The following is a 15,444-nucleotide window of genomic DNA, read 5'->3' as shown; positions in this document are numbered from 1 at the left end:
TCCTTACATGGTAAGCAAAGAGCTGTCCTAATCGTGTCTCACAGGCCAGATCCTTCTGGAAGCAAGTCTAGGTTCTCCATAGCTTTCCCCCCGCAGCTCGTGGTGGGCTGAGCCTACCCATTTCCACATAGTGATGGATCTACTCAGTGGTGCTTATTGCTCCTCCAGCAAATCCCAGAAAAGCTGAAGTTTACACATTGGGGATGAGGTTAAGGCAAAAATTCTGACCTGAAACTGTTATTTCATTGCAGTTTTAAAAAGGGTAATAACGAACAACGATTAAGGCATGAGTAAGGCAAGGGTACATGCCAGCTGGAAGCAGGAGGGAATGCATAAAAACTGGAACAAAAAAAAAAAGGAAGAGAAAAAAAAACCCAGAAATTAAAGAACCCAAACAAACACAAACCCCACACCTTTAATGAGAACTCATAAAGTCTGTTGTAAGAATTTTAATATATTGATCAAGTTATTTGAAGATACCACGTGATAGAAGAGTAGAAAAAGAGCTAACAGTCCTGAAAAGAAATGGGAATTGACCTCTGCAGCTATGTTAGCTGATTGCATTGATATGCAACAATGATTTCAAAGTTTCAAGACAGAAATGGAATAGAGCAGCATGCTGACTGGAAACATGGCATACCAAACAAACTCCGCAACTTTCTTGCCACAAGGCATTTGATTTCCAGCTGGTGAACTGCAGAAAACTGCATTCATCCAGACTTCACTGAATTGTTCAGTTTGGCACCATATAGGAAGTTATGAGTTATTTTAAGACACTACAATTAATACAGGAAAAATACAGCAGGACACAGATCAGACAAAGGGCAACAATAATTGCATTTACAGAGGATGCAGGCTGGAAGAAAACTGTTTGTGTAATTCTGAGAGCACTGGATTCAGGTCTGTGTTGCTTTTCCTTACATGGTATAGCCAATAAAAGGATATGACTAGTGAAATATGCTGGGTGATGCTGGACATTATGCTGAATGCTGAGTAGAACTGCATGCTCAGAAGAAATGCATTAACTGAAAGCATAGTAAGAGAAGTTAAATGATACGAAGTGCAAGGGACAAACGCTGATGTGTTCCTTTTGCCTGAAGAACGAGATGCCTCACAGCAGTTCATCTCCACCTTCTACCTTAGCCTTTGTACTGAGTACAGGCACCCTATCTCCTTACACCTGCCCCAAAAGCCCAGCCTGAAAGGGAAAGGAATAAAACACAAATGGAGCAAGTAGACATATAATCTGAAAGGGTTAATTCCATTTTGCTGTTACAGGCTAAACAGAAAGAGGGCTTGAGGAAACTATTGCTACAGATTGCTTCCTTTCCATGGCAAAATTTACTGACAGGTACTTAAAAATACAACCAACACCAGCATTTTACAGTGCGAGTATTGACATTTTATTTTTTAAAAAATGAAAAAAAAAAGAAGAATACATCATTTTAGTGACTGGAAATGTGTACAAAGTTACATATTTCAAGGAAATCACACATTAAGGAAACACGTTTTGAAAGAGTTTCTATAATGCAGTGACATGGGATCTACAAATTCTTTCGCAACTGATACTTCTTATTTCAAATATTCTGCAATGATATTGTATTGGGAGAGTTAGACATCCCCTGAGATGCCAGAACTGCTAGTACAGGAGGTGTCTGACTTCAGACCCTCAGCCATGAGTACTGAGGATACACCAGTAATTCTGCAAAGTAGAAAAGGAGATGCTCTAACGGCACAATGCCACATTCTAAGGCCACCCAAGGAAAATCCAACAGTATCTCAAAGCTGTCAGTGAACAGGCAGTTCCCACACATCCCTAAATTAACTCATCCCAACCTTGGTATTTAGTAACAGCTTTAAGGAGCATATTTATATATAAATCTATTTTTTAAAAAAACCAACACTATCGTGAAATTCACATGAACACACACATCTTTAGCAATATCATGTTTCCAGTGGAATGTGCCTATTAGCTGCTTGCAGTTTATATACAAAGCTGGTTAACTAGAAAGGCTGCTACAGGGAGCCAAGCTTTCTTCCCAAGTTAGTCCCTGTCTAGAACATGATTTCTTACATGTTATCTTCTAGGAGTTGGTAATATTAAAAATTATGATTACAACACCAGGGTGTAGTGGTTTGTAAACATTTTGTCTTAATATTATACTAAAATCCAGTGCAACCTCACTCTGCTCTGACATTACTGATCAGCTGATTGATATCATGCTCTAGGAACTCATGGGAGGCATAAGAAGTTTGGCCAATAAAAATCCTTTAGATAAGTTCATTCCTGCTGCCAAGTTGACTTAGAGCAGCAACAAACATGAACTTTATACGTAGTAGAATCACAAGCAAATATTTTCTGGGATATAGGATTATCCTTTCCATGCTAGGAAAATAATTTAAGTTAAGTTTTGCACGATCTCCACTCTGTAGATGGGGACACAGATTAGGAGGGAAGCATTTTGTTTGCCAAGCTCACCGGCAAGGCCAGCAACACAGCCCAGAAGAGCTCCTGATTCCTGAACAATTGGCCCATGTTGGAGGTGTTGGACAGCAATGCCCACTTCTCTCCTAGCTCCAACAGTCCTCAACCCCCTTGTACTAGGGAAAGATTACATGATACTGCATTTGGGGAAAAGCTCACAGGAAAGTGCCTAAAGCAAAAGTATCAGGGACATATATATTTTTTTAAAAAAAGCGCTAGAATATCTCAAGACAGGAAAAACTCTTCCTGTTGTTCTTGAAGCTCTTCTTAACCCCTTCCTCCTCTTTGCCAGCTGCAGTCCTGAGTAATAAATGTCTGCCAGATCTCGGTGGCAGTTTCCTTAGACCCTTTCCTTGTGTTTCACGTTAGCCAGCTTGACCGTTTCCTGCTCAGAAGCAGGTGGAGAAGGCTCATCATGACATCCAATCATCAGCTGATAGACTGTCACTCCTGCAATGGCCCCAAGGAAAGGAGCAACAACTGGAACCCACCACCACTGTTTACCAGTCCTAGAAAACAAAAAGAAAATCCACAAGGTAAGAACAGAAGCCTATACATAAGGATATTCATACCTGGAACACAGTGAGCTCTAGTCATCTCCAAATATCACCACTAATGTGCAAAAGGCAACAGTAATCACATGTCCACAGCAATTTCCAAGGTGAATATTGCCCCCCACTGCAAGTTCAGCTGACAAGCAATTCAGAACAGCTACTTTGAGGACTTCCAAGACTGACTGTCCACCAACAAAGGAGAGAAGCAATTGCAGTGCCTGAGCTAGGTGTCTTCACTTCCCTCCCCCTGCTTGCAGCAAAGCATTTTCTTGATTGCACGTAGTCTGTAATTCTTGTGGCTCCCTTAATTTTCTCCAGAAATGTAGTCTGTACTTCTCATGGCTCCCAGTTTTCTCCAGGAACAACAAAATCCAAGTAAAACAGATTCCCTACATTTTCTGCTGCTTAAAAAACTTACAACAGGCTAATGTTCAAGGTGCACCTAAACTTCTTACGGATGCTTTTAGATTTCATCCTCCCTAATAGGAAAGTTAGGTCATTTGCTCTCACTGCTGGAAACTGCCAGACTTTTATGATTTCTTAAGAAATCAGAGCACAGCAAACAGTGGCTTTTAAAAGTTTTTATGAAATCCAACAATACCTCATGGGTGCTAAGACTCTTCATGATGCCAGAGCTACCACCTACTTGGACTTGCATTTTTTCCCCCCAATACACGAGGTTTTTATTATCAAGCACTTACCAGAACACTTCAGTGCCCCAGCCAGCAATGGCTGTGAAGAGACGAGGCCCGAAGTCCCTGGCAGGGTTGACAGCATAGCCGGAGTTGAAGCCCATGGAAGTTCCAATAACAAGGACAACGAACCCAACTGTGAAGGCCTCCAGCCCCGTGGGGACAGGGTTGTTGTAGGGATCAACAATAGCCAAGACACAAACAATCAGGGAAGCTGTGCCAATGAACTGGGGAGGGAAAGGGAAGAAAAATTTGATCCAGAGTAATCTTTTAGCCAAACTATTTAGCTGCTCTGAAGTCCCATGCATTTAGGACTCATTCTTTAAACTGAAAGAGCTGCATTAAGCCATCCCATGGTATTATCAGACCATAGCAGACTAAGCAACAACAAGAACAGTAGAGTGGAATGTGGCCCTAGGCAGCCCACAGACTCAATCAAACCCACACATTTTTCTATAAACAACAGTCTGAACAGCTAGAAATGCTGAAGGCATCTTCCAAAAGGTGCTTCCAACCTGCCATAACTGGGTGGCTGCTGTTCCTTTGTGGTTGATGATGGATTTAAGAGACAGTCTTCTCCAACACCAATCACCACCCCACATCCAGTTCGCCTCTGGGTTGTGCATCAGCTACACTCATACAGTGAAAGTAAGCAACAGCCATCCTTCCTCACACTGTCACTTTTCAGGGGCTGAGAACAAGTGGAATCCTTTTGGTTGATGTCCTGGCCAATCTTGTGCAATCCCCTTAATATGAGTCTTTTTGCTGTAAGGATGCTTTCTGGCTCTGCTCTTCCGATGGGCCAGTGAGATACCCATGTCAGCTCTGAAAACCTTTCTGGCTGCCTTCTGTTTAATTTAATTTCATTCCCTAACTAGCGGAGAAGCCCAACCCCCCCCCAAAATATTCCCCTTCAAATGCACCCTCATCCTCCCAGCACCCTCTTACCTGGTCGAAGAATCCATTCACAACATTCAGATGCTGAGACGGGTAGGTGGCAAAGATGCCAGCAGTGGCATTCTCTCCTGTTACGTACAGCTGGTTGCTGCCAAAAGCCCAGATGGCATCTGGAGGGGGCACAGAGGAAAAAGAAATGTGGAGAGGTCAATCATTTTCCAACACACATCAGAGAGAGTGCCCTGCTTGGCAGATGACCAAAACGTAGGCTGAAAAGCCAGGAATATTGAGACATAATTCCTTGAGAACCTCATTACTACATGTTGCAAAAACATTTGCTGTACAGCCCTCATTTGGAAAACTTAGGGTGTGACCCACCACAGCATTTTACCAGTCAACCCCAGATGGAGATGACCTGAGTCCCTGTTCCTGATATTTCTTGTTTGCTGGGCACCAGGAAGGAGTTAGAGCCAAATAGTAGACACTAAGCTGACTCTAAATCTCTTACAAAACTTACCCAAATACCTGTGATATCAGTCTTGGTGTCAAGACATGAGATATGGTTATGGATCAGATCTGTAGCAAACAGGTTTTGGGGTCATCTTGCACTTTCCTCTAAGCCAACATGCAATTAGTTTCACCTCTCACGGCTGTCTTGTAGAGCAGTCAGCCCCTTGCCTGCCACTACGTAGAAGCCGGATAACTAACCCAGGAGAGCTGCCCAGAATTGCTCCATGGTTAGTTGAGAAAAAACACAGGTAGTTTTGAAGTCATGTTTTTAGTTTAGGCAGCTAAAATGCTATTAACTTTCCTGAAGAGGGTTCTTCAACCCACCAACTAGAAAGGTAACCAGTGTTCTGCTGGAGTCCTGATGATGTTTACAGAAATGAAGGTAGGTCCCCCGCTTCTCTCTAAAGTGAAAAGCAGTTGGTGCTAGTGCCAAGGTGGCAGTTTCCTCCCTTCAAGTGGAAGCTGCATTGACCTAGATGTTCAGCTCAGCCACAGGGAACAATCCTCCTGGCAGACATCAGGAGGCAAACTAAGCCAAAATGTCACCCTTGATATTTGTGGAAGAGCAATTTCCAGCACGAAGAGCCAGTTCTTGCCTACTGAATATTGTCCCGTGATGAGGAACACTGCTCAGGAGGAACACATGCATGAGGAACAGAATTTCTAGGATGCTTTCCAGGGTATAGAAATATTTTGATAAAGGCAGCAAAAACTGCAAGAAATATCATTTTCTGCAAGCTAAAATGAAACAATGCAGAAAACATCCAGGGTGAGGTCTTTAGTTTTTTAAAACCAAGGAGGATAAAACAGCTCTGGAGCAATGCACAGGTATAAAATGTACGTTGTTATGAGTCATTCATCAGCCTTTCCAAAACATAGTACCTACAGCAGGAACATGCGGCGGGTGCATGTTATAGCGATCATTACTCAAGGGCAAAGTCTTATACATTGACAATTCTTGTTGACCTTCAGATGGATTTGAACCCATCATCATCAAGAGAACAGGAACGACCTTCAAGAACCACAGTAAGGAGGTTTGTCACATCTCTGCTTTGCAAGAAAAAGCTTCTTTCTGATTTGGGAGCCAGCTTCGCTGCAATGAGTCATGAAGAGCATCCATCTCACCCCAAAAACCAGAAAGCTTCTACACTTACCGTAGTACAGTCCAAAGACTATGCCAGCTCCCAGGAAAGCCCCCAGGGTTTGAGCCAAGGCATAAATTGGTAGCTTGATCCAGGGCTCCCGGGCCAAGAAGCACATGGCAAAAGTGACAGCTGGGTTCAGATGGCCACCTGCAGAGAGATCGGAGGTTATTGTACTTCAATGGGCAGAATCTGAGTCCCAAAGCTGAGCCAAGGGACACTGGTTTCCATACCCATGCAACACAAGGAAAACACAGCAATGCAGGCCTACATGACAACAGCTATAAGTGAAATCCAGCCCAGAGGGAGCCACAACGTACCTGACACCTGTCCTGCAATCAAAATGCCGAGTGTCACAGCAAAGCCAAAAGCCAAGTTAACAGTCAGGAAACCTCCATGAGTCCCTCTGCTGAGCACGATCTGCGCAACGGAGCCGCAGCCAAACAGCTAGGAGGAGAAGAAGAGGTTGACATGACATTACTGCTTCACATCAGGACCAGTTGCTGGCCAGTGCCTGCAACTGCTCCACTTAGCACTTGCATGCACAATCACAGCCCACCCATGACTTCAAAGCTTCAATCTACTGCCTAAGTATTTGTTATGTCCAGGGACACCAGGAAAGGAGAAAGGACACAAAACAACCTTACCTCCTGGCAGGGGGAAAGAAAACCAGGGAAAAGATCAAAAGCAAGATCAGACCACAGTTCACATATGCAGGAGACTGGAGGTCTTTGTCAAACCATCTAATTTTCAGATCGGAACTGAGAAGGATCACACAGACAGCACCCTGAGATATATACCATGCAGCTGTTCAGATGAGGGATCCAAGTACCTTACTGTAAAAAGATTAATTGTTTGATGCAGTAGCACATAGATTGGTGGGGAACAGCTTTGCTAATGCCTGAAAATACAGGTACGACTGGAGAAGGTCATATGCAGCCTAACATTCATGGAGTCCTCTTCCAGGTAGCACTGGCTGACACAGAGATTTGGGCTACCTTTTTGGTGCTGAGGTATCTGCAGTGGTCCCAGCCCCAAGGTACTCTGTCTGCTGCAGGCATTCTAAGCGTATCCCATGCCATCCCAAACCAGCCATAACCTTCCTGTGGCAAAACCGTGTAAGAAAGGATCAGTGCAACACAGCTGGCCTGTATCTGCAGAGCCAACAAGGTGCAGACACCATCAAGAGAAGCCCATATTCCACAGACAGCCTGCCACCAGTACACACCAGAGGCTTGGCCTTCTGTTGAAGATCAGAGGTGCAACAAGCACTCTGGGGACAAAAGTTGTTTCTGCTGGATGATAAGGGGTGTTTCCTAGTAGCTAAGAGACACACGTGCTCTTGCACAAAGATGACTGCCCCGAACAGGTGGTCCTTCCCAATCACATCTAAAATCATCCTTCCTATGCTCGCTCTTAACAACACAGACCGGTTTCTGTTTGCAGTTCAGTCCATCACTCATCCAGCTGGAGGCTTTCTGCATACCTAAGTTTCTCCACTACCTACTATGTAATTTAAGGAACCCTAATTCTGATCATCTATTTCCTTTTACCGTCCACTGACTCCAGCTGAATTGATTCTTGCTGTATACTGGGGATTACAACAATAGCAGGTACTGAGAACATCTTTAAAATAGGACAGGGATTACAGCTTGTTCCCAAGACCCTCAAATCTAGGGATCAAGGCTTGCCTTATTTCTACTGACCACATACCCATATCTACATGTGCATCTGGACTTTCTGCTTCTGTGAACTTCATGATCTCAGAATTACTTGGTTGCCACACAAGCAGTATCTGTTCCAAGGCCGATAAGCCACCAAATAGGCACCAGAGCAGAAGGAGTGGCTCTCTTCACCTCTTCGGACAATACTGGGCATGCCCCTTGAGCAATGCACAATCCAGATAAAGGACAAAGCCAAAATACACCTAACTCATCTCCCATACCCCTGACAACTGATTGGTTACTAATAAAGAAAACACTGCACTCAGCCTGCTGTGGAAGGAGCAGCCAGGTAGGCTGCAGAATGATTCATGAAGTGGACACTGTACACAGCCACCTCTTGACAAGGAGCCAAGTCCCCGACACAGAACAATGTACAGAAAAATGAAGGAACCTGTAGAACTCATTAGTTAGCGAGAAGGGACATCCAGCACTACTCTACACCAGGAGCAGTCAGAATGGCCCCTTCAATGTCCTAACCCTGAGTTGCCCAGCTGCTAAACCATGGCAGAGAAGAGTCTCAGGCAAAGGCAGAAAAGATATGTCATGTTTGTTGTGGAACAAACAGGACCATCCTAAGCAGCTGTACCCAAACCACTGAGGGATGCACAGCTCCAACTGAGCAAATAAATACTGGCTAATGACCAAGGTGACATCTGTTCCTTCCCTTGTCCCAGAAGAGCCCCAGTATGTTTTAGGCAGATGTTTGGAGAGGGTACTTGGCTGCAGTGTTCACCTCTCTAATGCCATACAGCACATCAGGCTGACCAGGGACAAGTCAAAGACATAAAAATCTGAGTTTGGCAGCACTGGATGCAGGTTCTTCCATTTGGTGAAGGTATTTGTTATTCAGTCTGAAAGAACTGGCAGTTCCGCAAGTGGAGGGTAGTTGTCTTGTTAACCCTGCGCCTTTTTGACTGCAGAAACCACAGAGAAATTTTTCCCACCTCCACCCCTGTGTTCACCCGCAAAGGTCTTGCCATAACCTGGAGGAAGGCCAGATCTGCCATTTCTCAAGAGGTTGATCCCCATCCTTCTCTCCCTCTGTCCTACACTTGGCAATAGCTCTGCAGCTTTTCCTCAGAAGAGAATCTATGGGCCGTGCAAAAACACCCTGGAGCCACTCCGCAGGAGCATTACAGTTATTTATCAGATGAGCCCTGAGCACTGTGTAGCTTAGTTCAGCATAACAGTAGAAAACTTGACCCTCGGCAGATAAAAAAAGGTAATATTTAGGGATAGGTTTGATCTTTGATATGCATGCGTGTGATTCCATCCTGCACCAGTGGAGACCAATAAGCCTGAACATTTATTCTCATGCGTGACATCCAAGGAGCTAGCTTGAGTTGAAAGGCAAAGAAGGTCAAAGAAAAGCAATTCGGCATCTATCCCAATGTCTTTTAATTCAATGTTACAACAATATGATCACAGACAGCTGTGCACACCCAAGGCAGAGGTGACCTCTCATTCTTGATTTTAATAATCTGCCTCCAACAAGTCTTTTTTTTTCCATTCAAAAACATCTCAAACATTACTGGAAGAACATCCCAGCCAACAGAAAAGCAGGTTAGAGCCTCTCATGGTAGTTCATGCAGCAGTCAACAGGTACATCCCCATGATACACTAACCAAGTTCAAAAGCAGTTCTAAAGTGCTAATAAAATGATTGCAACAAAGCATTGCTGTAACTTCTTAAAGCTACTCTCCAAGGAATTAAGGTCAACGCACCCATTAACAAGGTTAATGGAAGCCTGTTCCCTAATTTCATTTTACTGGCTCTAGCATATTGGAGGCCTCTCACTCCTCTTCCCTCATGAGATAATTCAACTCCTTGCACTGCAAAAAATAACAAAATACGTGTTTTGCAGGATCCAAGAAATGAACTGTTTCAAGGGTGGAAGGGCTGACAAACTCCAAAGCCTGCACAAGGGCAGGGATGGCCAGAAGAAGGAGCAAAACCAGGAAAAGGCAGCAGTTTGCTGGGTGAAACTTAACACTTTTGGAAACCTTAAACTCCCTATGTCCAGGGCATGTTTGAAGACTGGCTGTTTGGCTTTGTCACCCAAGGTGAAAACAACCTGTCACAATGTCTGGAGACAAGAAAGCTCTGGAGCTAGTCGGAGCTGGTAGGAAAGGCCCTTGGAGGACCAAAAAAAAAAATTGAAAAAACTAGTGAAGAAGGGAAACCAACTGAGTTTATAGGCAGATGTTGCGAAAAGCAGCTTTGGACTTGAACTTGAAATAATGGTAGTGTTCAACACCCCCCTGCACAACAGCCTGACTTCCTACCGGGCTTGCCTCTTCTTTTCTTTGCTGGTGCTCTTTTTCACCTTCAGGCACAACACAAAAGGCTTCAGCCAGCAAATAAACCAGGGATTAGGCGAGGAGCCCTCTGTAATTCTACCCTAATAACCTCGATGAAAGGCTGCACAGCCCTCGCTGCATCCTGGTTAGTGGGGAACATGCCAGGTGGACAATCATACCATGGATCTACTCAGGCAGAAGAGACCCTGAGATATTGATGGAAGAGTTTAAGCATTAGACACAAAGGGACACCTCTCTTCATATCAGAGTAGGATTTAGCACTATGCTACAGCCCCTTCTAGGTGGCAGAGGACAATATCCCTTTACTACCTCCCAACTCCTTTTCTGTAGCTCAGTGCAAGAAGGAGTTTACAGCACTATAAGTCTTCCCCATTGTCTCTTGCTGCCCTCCCCAAGGACCATGATTGAGGTGGGTAGATCTGAAGACAGATTCATCCCGGTTGCTGTTTCCGCTTAACCAGCATGCAAAGATCTTCCTCAACTCCATGGCCCGTGTGGCTGGTATGACTTCCACCAGCCACAAAGGCAGTGCAAGGAGTAGAGTCATTTTTGCCTTTCCTCAATGTTGTCTCTTCAACAACCAGACTAGTCATCATTTACCATTTGCAAAGCAAGGAGAAATGGTAGATCCTCCAGTTGGGCTTCTTGTCCAGCACAGCTGGAGCCAGCCTGGACAGAAGCAGTCCTACAGGGAAGGGCAAAGGCAGATGATCCGTCACGTTACAGCTCTTCCTGCATCACACACTGTCACACAGTCAAACAGGGCTGTAGGGGTCAAGAGCTAATAGGGTCTAAAGAAAGCTGTGCCCCACACACACAGGACGTGCTACAGCAATGTTGTAAAAATCTGGAGAGACGAGTCACACTCAGTACAAGAAAACTGAGCAACCAACAGCAGAGGAGTTGGAGGAAAATGCACGATTTATCTTGTTCCTAAATACAGAGAGAAGCAAAAACACTTATTCTCATATCCCTGATATCCCTTAGATCAGGAGGCTGTAGGTCTTAGAAAGACCTGTACTTCTGGTAGGGGTTTTGCCACAGGGTTGGGCTCTGCTGGGGAAGAGCTGCCTTCACGTTGAGGGCAAATCTTGGTGCCTGAACTATTCCATTTGCAGTGAGGAGAAACCTTCCTGTTCCTGAAAAGGGACAGGTTTGGATGGTTAATGAAGAGCTTCAAGCTCTTCTGGTGGAAGAGATAATAGAGAGCAGCAGTGGTGCCACTTCCCATGTGTCCACACCTAGCAGGGAAAGTTCAACAGTATTCAACATGCTTACAGCAAAGCTTTCAAGCCCTTTTCAAATCCTTGAAAAGCATTAATAAAAAAACAAAACAACTAGTTAATAAACAAAACAAACAAACAACTAGCTAGATAGACAGACAGTTAAAATAAATAAATAAAACCCTATTCTCCAAATGTGAAGAGCTGGGTTCAAGCAAAGCAGCAAAAAACAAAAAGTGACTGTGGGAGTTTCCATTCCACCCCAACTGGCTGTGCAATGAGTGTCAGCTTTGAGCTCTGCACTGCCAGCAGTTAAATGAGGCTTCCAACCACTTTACTACTTTGGTTTCTGTGGTCTACAGCACACTCATACTCTAAAAAGCTCACACCTAGCCACAAAGTAAAGGCAGCCCTGATTGAAAAGCTGTTAGGAATTGTTTTGTTCTTTCTTTGTACCTCTACAGCAGTGAATCACAGTTAGTCTGATTTGGAAATCAATTATAAACAATAAGTTCCTTATCCTGCAAATGCAAAAACCAAACAGAGCCAGCTTTGGTATTTACAGCCAACAGAGCAAGACAAACAGATCAAGCCTTTAAGGGAGGCACGGAGGCCTAACACTGGAAATCTGGCTTTAGTGAGTTGCTACAGCAATAACACAAACAGCAAGTGACTTGGAAAGTGCCTTCAGCATTGCATTGCTTAACTATTGCCAGCAAGCGGTGCTTCCGACACAGGTATAAAGTTTGGACTAAAGTACCACCCAGGTATATTTTGAAGGGGGGAAAAAAAGTCATTTTAATTATTAGAGAAAAGACAGAAACAATATTATTATTCTTGTAACAGTAAGGACACTATCACAGACTAAAACCATGTTGTCCAAGGTGCTGACACAGAAGAAAGTAGCTAGCAAGTAGAGAGAACTTCACCTTTGCTCTGTTCAGGGCTTGGCTGCCTTAGATTATTTTTCTTACCTTAGAAAAGAGGCAAGTTTGGGGTTTTGTTTGGTTTTTTTTACGTTCTGCTACCTTTACAACCTCCTTCAAAATATGAAAAATAAAATTAAGCACTAGGCTAATTCTTACAGGCAAAAAGAATTTGCAGGGGTCTGAAGTTGCTTTGCTCTAGAAGTGTTTGAAAGCAATGCTGTGGTTATGCAAATGAAGGGGGGAGGAAAGAACTGATTCCATGCCAATTTCCATGGTGGGACAAGTTTTACTTTACACAGCGAAATCTAAAGTAAGCTGCAGACTCCTTCCCTTCAGCTTAGAAAGTTAACTTCAGTGTGAACCATCTCAAACCTTAAATCTACCCCTAATATTGTTCTGTTCTAGACATGAATGCATGCAGTCAGTTCCATCTCCTGTGAGGACAATTTCCTGGATCCCATATCTTTCCTCGGGTGTTTTATTGTTTGAAGCCCATAAGGGATGTTTACTGGGCTGAAATGCAGCTAAACGCATGCACACTCAGCTCAGCCTGTGTCTACCGTGTTTGGGACACAGTACCCACACCCCTCCATCCACTACAGTTAAACGTGTCACTGAAACCAACATTTTCTCGTCCTCAGACCCCCACTCAGGAATTCCTGAAGAAGGTGAGGGATCTGCTTGTACATTTGTACAGACTCACACATACACACTTTAAAACAGTGTAGGTGTGGTGCTCCCGAGCATTGGGGCACATGCTGTCCCCCTTCATAATGAATCATTCAGCTTTGCTGATGGGTTCCCATTGACACCCTCATTTGGGGGGCTGGTTATGATTTTGGACCAAGCCCTTCCCCAAGTGCCCAGCACATCCCAGACCTTCTCTGCCCGAGAAAGGCAAGGCTATAGGGAAAAGTAATCTCTTCCACACCAGCTAATATAGTTGGAAGAAAGAACAATATTTTTTGGATCATAAGTCCTTCTGAAAGCTCATATCCACATGACTAAAGGCTTGCCTTCTTTACTCCGGCAACACAAACTTAGCTAGAAGGAAACATTATTCCTCCTTACAAGACTTACCTTGCTTCAATCCTGAGACTAACTGCAACAGCATCAGTGCTTCATAAACAGAACTTTCTATCTATTAATCACTTCCCTATCAGCTCCTGCCCACCTTAATCCCAAATAACCCTTCCCTGAAAAATCAACAGGACTTGTTTGCAAATCACCAAAGCTAGGTCACTTTGGTGATAATGACATTGCACTGTGCAAAGCTGCTTTCTTTTAAGAGTGGCAGCATTAGGGGGAGTCAGTTGAGCCCCCTATCCTCCCACAGGAAATCCAGCAGCCTCCGCTTCTTCATCAAAAAAAAAAAAATCTTGTTTATTAAAACATAAAATAAAGTGTCAGTGCAGGAGCACATGCATCTTCATCAAACATTCTTCTACTTTCAGCTCCACCAGCTACTGGATTCTGCCTGAACGGTGCTACCACCAGTTACAAAGAGGTTTCAACTCACTGAAACCTATAGGAGTGCTCTGGCTTTAGAGCACTCCAGGGGAACTTTCACCTGCAAGTATTCACTGTGTGAACACCAACTCATTTCTCCTGCAACACAGCAGACCTGTTGCCTGTTGGGCAGTCCTGCACTTTTGGATGCAGATATCCAAAGCTAGATAACCCTATCTGAGGTTTTCTATACCAGTATTTTCTCCCTAGTCCTCACACATAACCATCCCAGATGTTCACATCTGGCTTTCACTTCAAAGCAAGCCAGGGCCACTCAAAGCACTTTCAGACTAAGTTACTTATACAGCTATCCACCCAAACTTATTCCTTATATCCCATCCCACTGAAAACTGAGCACTGAAACAGACACAAGTGTTTTGTGGCCATTTACCATTTAAAAACTCATAGGGCAAGCACAAGCACAGTATTGTGCATCCCCACTGGTAAGACCCTGGGGAACTTGCAGCCAACAGCGTAAAAATACAGCAACTGTTCAGATTCTGGCTACTACTTCTCCATAGGATGCACAAGGAAAACAAAGTGAGATAAGGAAAAATTTTTCATTTTCCTGGGTAATAACACTTGAAGTGTCTCAGTGCCAAGAAAATATTCCAGGGCAGACAGGAAAGGAGTTCTGTGTGGTTTCTAGTAGAACACTTGCTGCTTGCGCAGATACATTTTTTGCTCCCTGCACTTTCACAGACACACTCAAAAGCTCCCAAATGCACACCAAGCTCTACAAAGCCCACCTTTTGCCATCTGCCCCAAAGCTCCCCTTGCAACACCTTGAATGAACTTTTTTCCTGTGAATAAAGATTTCTCTAGTCCCCACGGGGCAGGTTGCACTGCAGCTGGGCTCATCCTCAGTTCAAATTCTGGCAGTAGCACGGCCCCTTCACTAGGACAATTTCCCACACAGCAAGGGGATAGAGAGCATCCTCGCACCACAACATAGACTCACCACCAGGATAAGCGTCCCCAGACACTCAGCCAGCGCTTGCCGCACTAGTTTATTTCTGATCCTCAGGTGCTCCTCAATAGTAGCAAGAATGTCCTTTTGCCTCCCCATTGCAGCAGAGGTGCCCTTGAAGCGTTGTTGGGGGACAAGCAGCAGCTGACAAAGTCTCAGCAAGTTTTCTTCCCTAGCAGAGCTGCCTTTCCTTATAAATAAGTTCAGCAATGCCTGACACACCTCCTGGGTAACCACACCCCTTCCACCCTCTTCAAATCCATCTTTTTCTTTTTTTTCTTTTCCCTCCTGTTTAGCGTGAGACAGAGTAGGTTGTTTTCTTCATTTCCTTTATTGCTTGCATAGGTGGGCAAAGATTCAGGAGTTTCAGAAGAAGGACTTAAATGAGAGAAAAACTTCTTGCTCAAACCGCTGCTGTTTTCATCTCTTACCACCTGAAACACTGGGCTGTACCTGCCCCTTTCCAGCTTCAGCTCAGGTCCTAAAAT

General features: G+C 44.2%; 1 protein-coding gene across 1 annotated transcript; it reads right to left on the bottom strand.

Moving 5' to 3' along the window:
• Positions 1-2,764: 2,764 nt before the first annotated feature.
• Positions 2,765-15,132, bottom strand: AQP3 (aquaporin 3 (Gill blood group)). The gene is made up of 6 exons (XM_069880380.1): positions 14,948-15,132; positions 6,601-6,727; positions 6,293-6,430; positions 4,680-4,798; positions 3,741-3,958; positions 2,765-2,994 (listed from the first exon to the last, which is right to left on the bottom strand). Exons 1-6 carry the CDS (start codon positions 15,053-15,055, stop codon positions 2,826-2,828), a joined length of 879 nt encoding a protein of 292 aa, XP_069736481.1. The 5' UTR covers positions 15,056-15,132; the 3' UTR covers positions 2,765-2,825.
• Between the last annotated feature and the right edge of the window lie 312 nt (positions 15,133-15,444).

The sequence above is a fragment of the Phaenicophaeus curvirostris genome, chromosome Z, assembly GCF_032191515.1.
Source record: "Phaenicophaeus curvirostris isolate KB17595 chromosome Z, BPBGC_Pcur_1.0, whole genome shotgun sequence".
In the NCBI taxonomy this organism is placed as follows: Eukaryota; Metazoa; Chordata; class Aves; order Cuculiformes; family Cuculidae; genus Phaenicophaeus; species Phaenicophaeus curvirostris.
Note: the sequence above shows the minus strand (reverse complement) of the source record. Positions and strands in the feature narration are given on the sequence as shown.

Bases quoted from the DNA above. Each gene is read 5' to 3' on its own strand.
- AQP3 (XM_069880380.1), bottom strand. From the start codon at position 15,055: ATGGGGAGGCAAAAGGACATTCTTGCTACTATTGAGGAGCACCTGAGG. The intron at 4,799-6,292 runs GTAAGTGTAGAA...TGCCCCCTCCAG, and splicing joins AGTCTTTGGACTGTACTACG to ATGCCATCTGGGCTTTTGGC. The intron at 3,959-4,679 runs GTAAGAGGGTGC...TTCCCTCCCCAG, and splicing joins TGAATGGATTCTTCGACCAG to TTCATTGGCACAGCTTCCCT.